Below are 12,244 nucleotides of genomic sequence, written 5' to 3'. Positions count from 1 at the left end.
CCATTATGGTTACCTGCTCCATTATGGTTACCTGCTTTTCCCCATTCCCCATTATGGTTACCTGCTCCATTATGGTTACCTGCTTTTCCCCATTCCCCATTATGGTTACCTGCTTTTCCCCATTCCCCATTATGGTTACCTGCTTTTCCCCATTCCCCATTGATGGTTACCCGCTTGCCTCTTCTCTTTTCTCCAGCTCATCACCTCCCTCTGGTTTCCCTCCTCTTTCCTTTTCTTCCAAGGTCCACTGTCCTTTCCTCTCAGGTTCCTTCTTTAGTTCTTTACTTCTTCCTGCTATCCTTTCCCAGCATCTTACTTCATCCCCCTCTCCCAGCTGCCTACCTTGGTTTCACCTATCACCAATCCAGCTTTTATTCTTTCCCCTTCTCCACCTTCCAATTCTGGCTTTTGCCCTGTTCCTTTCCAGTCCTGATGAAGGCTATCAGCCCGAAGCATCAACTGTTTATTCATTTCCATAGATGCTGTCTGACCGACTGAGTTCCTCCAAAATATTGTGTGTGTGTTGCTCAAGATTTCAGCAACTGCGGAATCTCTTGTGTTTACATGTGCCTTACTGTTTTCATTTATCTTTTCCCCAGGAGTCTTAGCCTGGATTTTATAAGTAGAGGAGACTGGTTGAAGGTGAGAGGGGAAAGATTCAAACTGTATCCTGAGGGACAAGTTTTCTCACAGAGGCTGGTGGGTATGGAATAGGCTACCAGGAGAAGTGGCAGAGGTGGTTACAACTACATCATTTATAAGACATTTCGACAGGTTGAAGCGTAAGAAAAGTTCAGAGCAGGCATTCCCAACCTTGGGTCCACGGACACTTTGCTTAATGGTCGTAGTCCATGGCATAAAAATGGCTGAGAACCACTGGTTTAGAGGGATATGGGCCAAATCAAGGAAAAATTAGACTAGCTTGGGACGATATTTGTGTTGGCATGGGCAAGTTGGGTTGTAAAGCCTGTTTCTGTGCAATAGCAGTCTATGGCTATGTTCAGAACACAGTGTGACAAGAATTGACAAGAACTGGATCGTGTTTCCCTAGTGACCTGAAGCAACCTGAAAGTTATTACAAGGTGACTGAATGTTTGAAAAAATGAGAAAGTAGTAATTTGTCCTTAAATGAGTTACTTGCATGTTTCTCAGCTCTTAATGTAAACTTCCACATCTGATAGGATTATTTTTATCAATAGCTTCTGTGGGTCTCAGTTTCAGTTAGTTGTTGTCAGATGTCCACAAGAAGTTTAAAAAAACACCAAAATGTGTTTTCTCATCTGGCATGTTAGTATAACCTTGAACACAAAATACACTGCAGATGCTGTGTTCAAATCAGCATGTACAAACACGCTGGAGGAACTCAGCAAAGTCAGGCAACATCCATGGAAATGAACAGTCAATGTTTCGGGCCGAGGCTGACAAAGGATCTCGGCCGGAAACACTGACTGCTCGTTTCCACGGATGCTGCCCGATCTGCTGAGTTCCTCCAGCGTGTTTGTACGTATAACCTTGAACCTTTGGGCTTTATTTTATTTCTTTATTTTTATTAGTATTATTAGGGAGAAATATTTGTTGCACAGTTCAGTTAAAATTTACTATCCACACATGTCAGACAGATTAGTTTATCGTTATATACATCAGCATGAAATGAAATTCCATGTGTGTTTGTGTGTGTGTGTATGTGTAGCTCACCAATTAAACTGTGTACATGACCATAATAAATTCAGTAATAAATAGAATGATGAATGCTAAACAACAGATGTGGTGCAAAAATTAAGATTCTGACTATTAATCTTTTATTAATAATGCTCTGTGGAATCAATACAATAATGTTTTTGCCAAAGGGACAATTTTAAAGGAAGAATATAAGTAATTAAAATTATTGACAGATTATTTTTAGTTTTCTGTTGTATGAGGCCATCAATTTAATTAGCTTTGCTGCACTTAAGCAGGTAAAATTTTAAATTTTAAAATGTTCATTAATTGTCTTTCTTCATATAGATGTGCAAACTTCTTCGGTTCTTCTGTGACTGTGAGCTGCGACACCGGGTTGAATCGATTGCTTCATTTGCAGATAGATTTGTTAACAGGATGCAGACGGATCAGCGGGAGCGTTACTGCGAGCTCATGCTGTGCTTCAACATGAGCGCAGCAGAGACAGCCAGGAAGACCAGAGAATTCCGGTCACCACCACAGGAGCAGGCAAGTGCTCATGTATTAACTTACATAAACGGGTTGATGAGAAACAATCAACAAGTTAGGGGAAAACTTAATGTAATACGGGTGCTTTTTTTGTTGGAGAATTACCCAGAAATGTGAGTGTGTTCTGATGGGTTCACACGTACGTGTAGTCACCAAGCTAGGCACGAAGTTTAACTTTTGTCATTTGTCCTCCATTGGAAAAATGACAGATTTGTTTTCAGCACCGGTTAAGCCTGGTTCAAGATACTGGCCGCCAATTGATTGGACCCATGTGGGGTTGTTGATTGGAATGGCTGGGCATATTCTGACCTTGGGACCAGTCATTTCATTGTGGACACGGATAGGCTAAGCGATAAATGCAGCATCATATGGAAAATGGGTTATCTGTTTTGTCAAGAAAAAAAAAGAAGAGAAGACAGGATAGTCTTTAAAATAACATGAGGTTGAAAAGGGTTGATGTTAAGACAAATTTGGATGTTAGTATCACAGAGAGTCACAGAGTTATGCAGCACAGCAAGAGAACCTACCAAATCCATTCCAGCATCAATCACCCATTTACACTAATTCTGTGTTATTCTTCCCATATTCCCATCAACTTCCCCCAAATTCAGAATCAGGTTTAATATCACTGGCATATGTCAGTGATGGGACCCCCATCACCGAGGGCATGCTCTCTTCTCATTGCTACCATCAGAGAGGAGAGGTACAGGAGCCTGAAGACACACACTTAATGATTAAGAAACAGCTTCTTCCCCTCTGCCGTCCAATTTCTGAATGGACATTGAACCTCACTACTTTTTTTTCTCTTTTTGCACAATTTATTTGATTTAACTTATATCTATATTCTCCTTGCTGTAATCCACGGCTTTTATTATTATGTATTGTGGTTAACTGCTTCCGCATTAGCAACAAAGTTCACAGCGTAGGCTAGTGATATTAAACCCGATTCAGATTATGAGATGCGTAAGGAGATGAAGGGCTGTGATGAATCATTAAAAGCAGTGAAAAAAATATTTTTAATGTTTTTGAGTTTTGAGTTTATCTGGTGCTTTGTAATGCTCACTTCTCCCAAACTATTGACTGCCTATCACAGGAATTATTTCTCTGAAAGTTTTCAGTTTGCGCTAATGTCTCCCCCGATTTAGTTAGTCACATGTGTGTATATATAAATATTTATTACATATTACATTTTAAGATTCCTATCTCAGTTTGTGTTGTGGTTATTTGTTGCAGATTAACATGCTCATGAATTTCAAATTGGGGCCAGATGAAGAGATCTGCCCTCTCCCAGATAAAGTGAGAGATGTATTGCTCCACTTCCATAGCAAGCTTCTCACTCACTGTGGTACGTGCATGGACATTGTCTAAAATTGATCCCTTCAAATACTATGTATTTCAGATACAAGAAGCGCTACTGTAATTAATTGAATATCTAGCAATATTCTGTGCGTTTACAATCAAATTAAAGACATCTGTTACAGTTGTTTAATTATGCTCTGCCATGATTTAAAATACGATAAACACGCTTTGGTTTGTGTCATTCTTTCATATTTTGTATGGTGGTCAAAGTTCTGTAAGAAGTTTTTAATTGTTAGTGTACAGTACAGTTTATTTTCATGTGTGAAAAATATAGACCATGTAGTTGACCACTTCCAGGAAAAGGGAGGACATCTTTGTGAGAAGGCTCATCATTAGAACCAATGCAACTGAGATAGTAGAGAGAGCGTATATTGGTTGTGAGGCTATCCCCTGAGATAAAGGAAGTAAGACCAAGAAAGGGAAGGGAAGGATTAGATATAAGCTCTGCAGAAGTGAGAATAGGGTGGAAGTTAGAAGTAAAAGTGGAAAAAACATTCAAGTTGTATGCAAGTTCAGGAAATTGTCCTAATGTACTTATCAATCCACTGGAAAAATACTTGAGGGAGGGTCTGAGTAGGTCTGAAACTAAACCATGTTCCACAAGGAGATGAACATAGATTTGGCACATGGCACTTTGCATAACCACACCTTGCACGTCAGTGGAGTTGGATTTTAACATCAGGCTGTATTTAGCCAGATGATAGAGCATGGAGAACAACATGGAAATAGACCCCTCGATCCATCAAGTTCACTCTGACTGTCAAGCACTAACCCCATTTGATTTTTCCCATACTCCCATTCATTCCTCCCACATTATAACCATATAACAATTATAGCACAGAAACAGGCCATCTCAGCCCTTCTAGTCCGTGCCAAACGCTTACTCTCACCTAGTCCCACTGGCCCGCACTCAGCCCATAACCCTCCATTCCTTTCCTGTCCATATACCTATCCAATTTTACTTTAAATGACAATACCGAACCTGCCTCTGGTTCTACTGGAAGCTCGTTCCACACAGCTACCACTCTCTGAGTAAAGAAATTCCCCCTCGTGTTACCCTTAAACTTTTGCCCACTAACTCTCAACTCATGTTCTCTTGTTTGAATCTCCCCTACTCTCAATGGAAAAAGCCTATCCACGTCAACTCTATCTATGCCCCTCATAATTTTAAATACCTCTATCAAGTCCCCTGTCAACCTTCTACGGTCCAAAGAATAAAGACCTAACTTGTTCAACCGTTCCCTGTAACTTAGGTGCTGAAACCCAGGTAACATTCTAGTAAATCTCCTCTGTACTCTCTCTATTTTGTTGACATCTTTCCTATAATTCGGTGACCAGAACTGTACACAATACTCCAAATTCGGCCTTACCAATGCCTTGTACAATTTTAACATTACATCCCAACTCCTATACTCAATGCTCTGATTTATAAAGGCCAGCATACCAAAAGCTTTCTTCACCACCCTATCCACATGAGATTCCACCTTCAGGGAACTATGCACCATTATTCCTAGATCACTCTGTTCTACTGCATTCTTCAATGCCTTACCATTTACCATGTATCTCCTATTTGGATTATTACTACCAAAATGTAGCACCTCACACTTATCAGCATTAAACTCCGTCTGCCATCTTTCAGCCCACTCTTCTAACTGGCCTAAATCTCTCTGCCAGCTTTGAAAACCCACTTCATTATCCACAACGCCACCTATCTTAGTATCATTCTAGTATCACCAATGCATAATGAGCAAAAGTACAGAGGGCGACCAAGCCACACATCTTTGGGAAGTGGGAAGAAATTGGAGCACCTAGAGGAAACCCAAGTGGTCACAGTTAGGATGAACAAACTCAAGTCAGCATTGGAGGTCAGGATTAAGTTTGGGTTATTGAAGCCGTGAGTTCAGCAGCACGAGTGTGCAGCCCTTAACTTTTTTTTTTGTTGATGAGGTGATGAAAATAAAACATTCAATACCCTTACAATAAATACTCCGGCAGAGTATCTTTTAACTAAATGAACTTGTGGATTTTAATATCTTAACCAGGTGGTCATTTCATCAATGTTCATCTGAACCAGGCAAATAACCAATATCTTGGTTACTGTTAAATGCAAAGCTGTATTTAAATCTTCATGGCTGGAACTTGATATTGGTACTTGCTGTATGGTTAAATTGATGATGAGTGAAATATGCCTTAGTTCTGCTGCTAATGCCGTTAATTTTACTATTTCTACCTTTCCTATCCACCTGGCTTCACCTATCACCTTCTAGCTATCCTTGTTCTATTTCCCCCATCTCTGTATTTTGGCATCTTCCCCCTTACTCTCCAATCCTGGTCTCAACCCGAAATGTAGATTATTTATTCATGTCCATAGACGCTGCCTGACCTGCTGAGTTCCTCCGGCATTTTGTATGTGTCGCTTTGGATTTCCAGCATCTACAGAATTTCTCATGTTTCTGTAGTCTGTCAGGGATCATTTTGGGGTGTTATGAAATTATGGAGAGCATAATCATGGGTTAACTAAAACTAAAGTCTTCAGGATATAAAACCTGTACACAATTTAACTTCCAACTGAAACGTTCTAGCTGGAAATGATGTGCCAGCAAGCATTGAAGAGGGTTCAAAGGAGGTTCGTGAAAATGATTCCGGGATTGAAAGGGTTGTCAACTGATGGTTCTGGGCCTCTACACGCTGGAATTCGGAAGAATGAGGGGTGACCTCATTTAAACCTGTCAAATGTTGAAAGGCCTCAATAGAGTAGATATGGAGAGGATGTCTCCTAAGGTGATGAAGTCTAAAACCAGAGGACACATCCTCAGAATGTAGGGGTGTCCTTTTCGAACAGAGATGGGGAGGAGTTTCTTTGGCCAGAGTAGTGAATCTGTAGAAACTGTTACCAAAAGCAGCTGTGCAGGCCAAGTTATTGTGTATATTTAAGGCAGAAGTTGATAAATTCCTGACTAGTCAGGGCCTGAAGTGATACGGGGAAAAGGCAGGGGACTGAGGCTGAGAGGGAAAATGGAAAGACAATGTTGAAATGCTGGAGCAGATGCGATGGGCCAAATGGCCTAATTCTACTCCTATATCTTGTGGTCTTATGGTCTAAACCAACCTTTGGGTACGAGGCATTCTGAGACTGTCCCATTGAACTACATAAGGCAAGACAATAGAAGTATCTATCTGCTGTTAAATGGCTTGAATGGTTCTGTTTATAATCAGAGTATATACAGTATACAGCCTGAAATTCTTAGTCTTCACAGGTATCCATGAAAAACAGAACCCCAAAAGAATGAACGACAGGAAAATGTTAGAACTTCCAAAGCCCCCTCTCCCCCTCCCCTGCATGAGCAGCAGCAAACCATCAAACTAGCCCCCCAACCATTCAGCAGAAAGTGTCAGCGCCCACCACCCACCCAGCAAAAGCAAAGCACCCAAAGAGAGACCGTGATCCGCAGGCAACAAAAGCTATTGTTTACCCAGCAGTTTGACATGCCACGGGCTCTCCCTCGCCCCCCCTCCCCACATCTGCTGCACATCTGTCCACAGCATCCTCTGCCGTGAAATCCTGACGTTCCTTCTCCCACAATGCCTCAGTTGGTGGCACCGGCTCGGAATTAGCACATTGTTAAAGGCGTATCCCTGCCGCTTAAAGCACAGTTCAGGACAAATCTGTTTTGTCACTTAACCTCTGGTTAGTTGTATGTTCATGCTGCCATCAATCACGACTGTAACTAATGGGTATATTGTGGGTGTCAACACCAGTATTGAATATTCAAAGTAAACACAAAGTGCATTGCAGATGCTGTGGTCAAATCAAGACGTACAAAAAAGCTGGATGAACTCAGCAGGTCGGGCAGCATCCGTTGAAAGGAGCAGTCAACGTTTCGTCAGTCCTGACGAAGGGTCTCGACCCGAAACCTGAGTTCATCCAGCTTTTTTGTACGTCTGAATATTCAAAGCATTCTGCTTTTTGGGATATATGTGTTGCCATTGTAAATATGTAATTCTGCAAATTTACCAGACTATATTCCAAATATTAAAGTTAAATAGGTGATTATACTAATCGAAACTCTAGTTATTGTTTATTGTTATCTTTGTGTTGAAGAAGCATGAAATATCATGTCAGGAAAGTGAGATTCTCTTGGATTCTTCTGGACTCTCTCTAGAAGAGGATTGCTGTGTAAATAAAGACTTGAATTCAGTAACAGCCTCATATGGCTCAGTTTTAGTCAGTCTCACTATAATCTAAATTAGTTCTTCTGATTTTAGAACATTTTTCAGATACTGAATATGATATCAAGTGGCTCGAAATTTAACAATTTGAAGCTGTTTTGGGGAATTGGGTGAACAATTTGGTGAATTTTCAAGAGCTTCTGAGACAGAATTATTTTACCTGACAGGCATTCAAATAGAAGAGGATGAGGAAGAGGAAGAGAAGGACACCTCTCTCAAAGGGCGGTTATTGAATCTTGTTGAAAAAATAAGAAACCTAAGGAAGAAAGATGAGGCTGACGAAACTCCAGCTGAAGAAGAGAAGGCACCAAGTGAGTATTTTTTTTTGTTATAAGATTCTCTCATATAAAGAGAAAGTTTTCAGATCACCTGTACCAATTTTCTGTAATAAGATTACTGAATGGCTCGAGAAAGTTTTGCGAAGTGAAACTTAAAACAATTATTATAACAATGAGATTCTTGTTTTGTGATGGCAAACCAAAGAATGAATAAACCCACTGCTTCTGCTATTTTAAGGAGGACAGTGAAGCTATCAGCATTATTCAGGTAGTTCTTCCCATTTCAGAAGGTTCAGCAGGTATCCGTGTCCTGATGCATGATTTGAATTGGGTTATTTTCGGGCCTAGCAAGCAATTGGGAAAGCTGTCAAAATGTTATTGTTCATTGCGAGTGAAATTGAGTACACAAATGAGGAGATTATGCTTCCATTCTTCAGAACATTAGGAATTCAATATCCACTGAACTACATGCAGTACTGTTCACTTTTTCAAGCAAGTAAATGTTTTTGGACGCAGTGCAGAAAAGATTTACTTCAGATCTCCCACCTGGAATGGGCAGGTTGTCTTCTAAGGAAAGAACGGGCTGACTGGACTGGAGTTCAGAAGGGAGAAGCTAGTTGACTGAAGCACGTAGGATCCAGGGTGACAGAGTAAACTGTGGCCAGGGTGCTTCCGCTTGTGGGGGTCAGTGGGGTCACAGCTTCCCATTCAAGGTAGATGAGTTTTTTTTTCTCTCCGCATTGGAAAGGGTGTCTGGAGAATTCTAAGAGAATGTGGAGATGTGTCTACCTTTTAGTATTATAGGGAAGATGGAATTAGACACCAGGAATGATGGGTTTGGGTGTTTTAAGGGAGCTTGGGAATGGGGTCCAGCTGCATTTAAAAGAATAATGGGAACAAAGTCCCAGTAAGTTTGAAGTTAGAATGAGTGAGCCAGATAGTGAACCATCCTGATTGTTGAATGGTCCGATAGTTTTTATTGGAGTTTTACTGCATGTGACAACTTAGAAGAACAAATGTTTTCTGCAGGTGTAGTTGTCAGTCACACGTGTTGAATGCATTGTTACTTGGTGAATCTTGTCAGTGGAGCTGGGTTAGAGTCCTGGAATAAGCAAAATGTCAGGAAATTGTTGTTATCATGTGTTTCATGTATTTCTTCAGGAAGAAAAAGTCAATTTTCAATTGCAAAGAGCTGAAATGAAGGAACTGAGATCTTGTTCTAAATAGGCATATTGGATAGGATGATAGCATTAGGACTTTGAGAAAGGACTGGGGGAGTCTTGGCTTTCCCCTTCAGGCAAAATTATAAAGTTTTCTTCTGTGCTGAAAGAAGCAGGTGTGTTTAAACACCTTACTTCCCATGAAGATGTAAAAGATAGCTGCTTCCTTCTGTTTGTCAGTTGTACACCTGCCACACGGTGAATTTGACTGACTATTGGACAAATACCTACCTACATGTTAACTGCCTCAAGGTCATACTGTTCTCTGTCCCTGCCACGTTAGGTTCACCCACAGTGTGCAACGCTCTACCCTCTCACATTTCCTTTTAACGTTGATGCCAAGGATTTTCCCGTGTCTCATCAGATTCAAAATTCCTTTGATCTTGCTCAAGTAATTCAAGTATGCATGCACTAATTCATAAGAGAATATTGCGTCTCTTTGTAAAGGGAAAATCAGCTTCACCAGAGGGTAAGACCACATAAGGGCAAGGAGGGTGTTTATTTTTGGAGCCAGGTTCTGTTTCTAAGAATCTTCTCCGGTAATTTCTCTATCACTAATATAAAACTCACCAACCTATAATTTCTTAGTTTCTCTCTATTGCCTTTCTTAAAGGAACAACATTGGCCCTTCAGCTGTCTTTTGGGTCCTCACCTGTGACTATAGAGGGTAAAAGATATCCTCAAAGAGGATGAGGCATGGAGCTATTGGGGAACATGAAGATGGATAAGTGCCCAGACAACAAAGGAGATGCTGGAGCTGTGACAGAGACCTTTGCATCCTCTGTAGTCAGATGTGGTCCCTAAGACAGCTGAAGCAAAACCAATGTTGTTCCTTGAAGAAGAGCAATAGAGACAAGCGAGGAAATTATAGGCCGGTGAGCATTACATCAGTGGTAGAAAAATTATTGGAGAAGATTCTTAGGGATAGTATCTACTCACATCTAGAAAAAACATAGTATTATTTGGGATGGTCAGTACAGCTTTGTGCATGGGAGATTGTTTTATCAAACTGGATTGAGTTTTTTGAAGATGTGATAAAGGCGATTGGTAAGATTAGGGCAACAGATGTCGTCCACATGGATTTCATTAACATTTTTGATGTTTCCTGAGGGTAGGCTGATCCAAAAGATTAAACCTCATGAGATCCATTGTGACTTGGTAGACTGGATTCAAAATTGACTTGGCCTATTAAAGACAGAGGATAGTTTTGGATGGGTGTTATTGTGAATGGGAGGTCAAATGTAAGAGGAAAATATACAGAAGTTTCAGGACCCTTAAGAAGCACTGAGGGATCTTAAAGGAAGACTCCACAGTTCCATGAAGCTATCAACATGAATAGGTAGGGATGTAAAGTAGGTGTAAGGCATACTAGTGTCCATTGGTCAGGGATTTAATATAAAAGTCAGGAAGTCATGTTGTGGCTGCATAAAATTTTGGCCAGGCTACATTTGGAGTATTGTTACAATTAAAGATCCCCACTTTCCAAAACCTCCACATCCTTTTTGTAGAGGGTGCAGAAGCGGTTCACCAGAATGTTTCCTGGGTTAGAGGGTGTTATCTATAAGGAAAGGTTGGCAAACTTGGATTGTCTTCTTTGAAGTGCTGGGGGGGGGGGGGGGGGGGGGGTGGGATGTGACCTGGTAGAAGTTTATAAAATTATAAGAGGGATAAGATAGGTTAGATATTAAGCCCATTTTCACAGGATGGAAATGTCAAATTCCTGAGATTTAATGTGAGGGGAAAAGTTTAGAGGAGATTTATTCTGGCAAACTTTTTTTATACGGTGACTAAGTGTCTGGAATGCACTGCCAGGGGAGGTATTGGAAGCAGGTGAGATGCTTAAAAACTACTTAGGCATATGAACAGGCAAAGGATGAAGGGATATCGACCGCGTGCAGGCATATGAGCAGCTGAAGTTGGCACAGACATCCTGGGCTAAAGGGCCTGTTCCGGTACTTTAATGTTCTATGTTCTTCCTGTAACTTGGTGCTTAAAATCAAGGTCAACCTTTATTTCAACCCTTTACTTTTCCAAAATCATGAATCTCAAGAATCTGTTCTGTTCTGCTATAAATTTTACTTTCAATCTGTTACATTGTTGGGAAATTGACTACAGCAAAGTCCATTAGCAGATAAAGCAATACCAACTTCTGCTAGGATCAGTACTTTTTCATTGTAATACTTGAAAGCAGTTGGTTAAGTTGGAAGAATTCACAAGGTTGCATCATTTCCAGCTAATATTACCGAATACAGATCAAATGGTAAATCCCACACCACGTATGTTTACTGTCCTTGCAGCTGCTGTGTGTGTGATTAATGCTGTCAGCTGGACTAACATAGCGGTGCTGTATAAAATGTTACGTGGAGTAAACGAAGATACTTCATTAAAAGCACTCCCCATAGAGCTCAAATTGCAGCTGCTTAGGACATTCCAGCAGTAAAAAATAGTTCTGCTCTTTCAAAGGCTAAGCTGCCTCAAGTCCATCTACGGTGAGCTGATTTGGTATGTAAAAATATTCGAATAGGCACTGGGTCACCTAGATAGTACCGTTTCTTGTGATGAGGAAAAACGCACAGTAATGGAGAATACACAGGAGGAACACTTATCGAATTGAATTCTTTTTCAGAATGGGATTTAAACTTTATTAAACAATTCCCTGCAAATAAAATCAGGAAATGTTTGCATATTTTAAGGGCACGAGATTGCCACAACATATTTGTGCACAAGATTGGCACAAACGTGTGGTGGCAAGGAGACTGGTTGTGGCTGGCTAGGGGGAATTTGGGGAGTGAGTACCAGCACTTGGAAGGGTTTTTAGTTGGGAAAGGGAGAAAACCGGCATCTGTGAAGAGGATTAGGGAGCTGTCGTGAGAAGATCAGCCTCTTATGATGTAAGGAAAAAGAGTGATGCAAGTAACTTACCTGCAGTCTTCTAGGTTAGATTCTCTGGGA

General features: G+C 40.7%; 1 protein-coding gene across 6 annotated transcripts in view; it reads left to right on the top strand.

Moving 5' to 3' along the window:
* The window catches only part of LOC140716481 (ryanodine receptor 1-like), a 560,721-nt gene that overhangs the window by 188,227 nt on the left and 360,250 nt on the right, over window positions 1–12,244 (top strand). For all 6 annotated transcript variants that reach the window (XM_073029249.1, XM_073029247.1, XM_073029248.1 and 3 more), the window contains 3 exons: window positions 2,005–2,205; window positions 3,439–3,550; window positions 7,962–8,105. In XM_073029249.1, the coding sequence (XP_072885350.1) occupies window positions 2,005–2,205; window positions 3,439–3,550; window positions 7,962–8,105 (457 nt within the window). The remainder of the gene's footprint in view (window positions 1–2,004; window positions 2,206–3,438; window positions 3,551–7,961; window positions 8,106–12,244) is intronic.

The sequence above is a fragment of the Hemitrygon akajei genome, chromosome 25, assembly GCF_048418815.1.
Source record: "Hemitrygon akajei chromosome 25, sHemAka1.3, whole genome shotgun sequence".
In the NCBI taxonomy this organism is placed as follows: Eukaryota; Metazoa; Chordata; class Chondrichthyes; order Myliobatiformes; family Dasyatidae; genus Hemitrygon; species Hemitrygon akajei.
The sequence above is the reverse complement of the archived record's forward strand: the minus strand, read 5'-3'. Positions and strand labels throughout refer to the sequence as shown.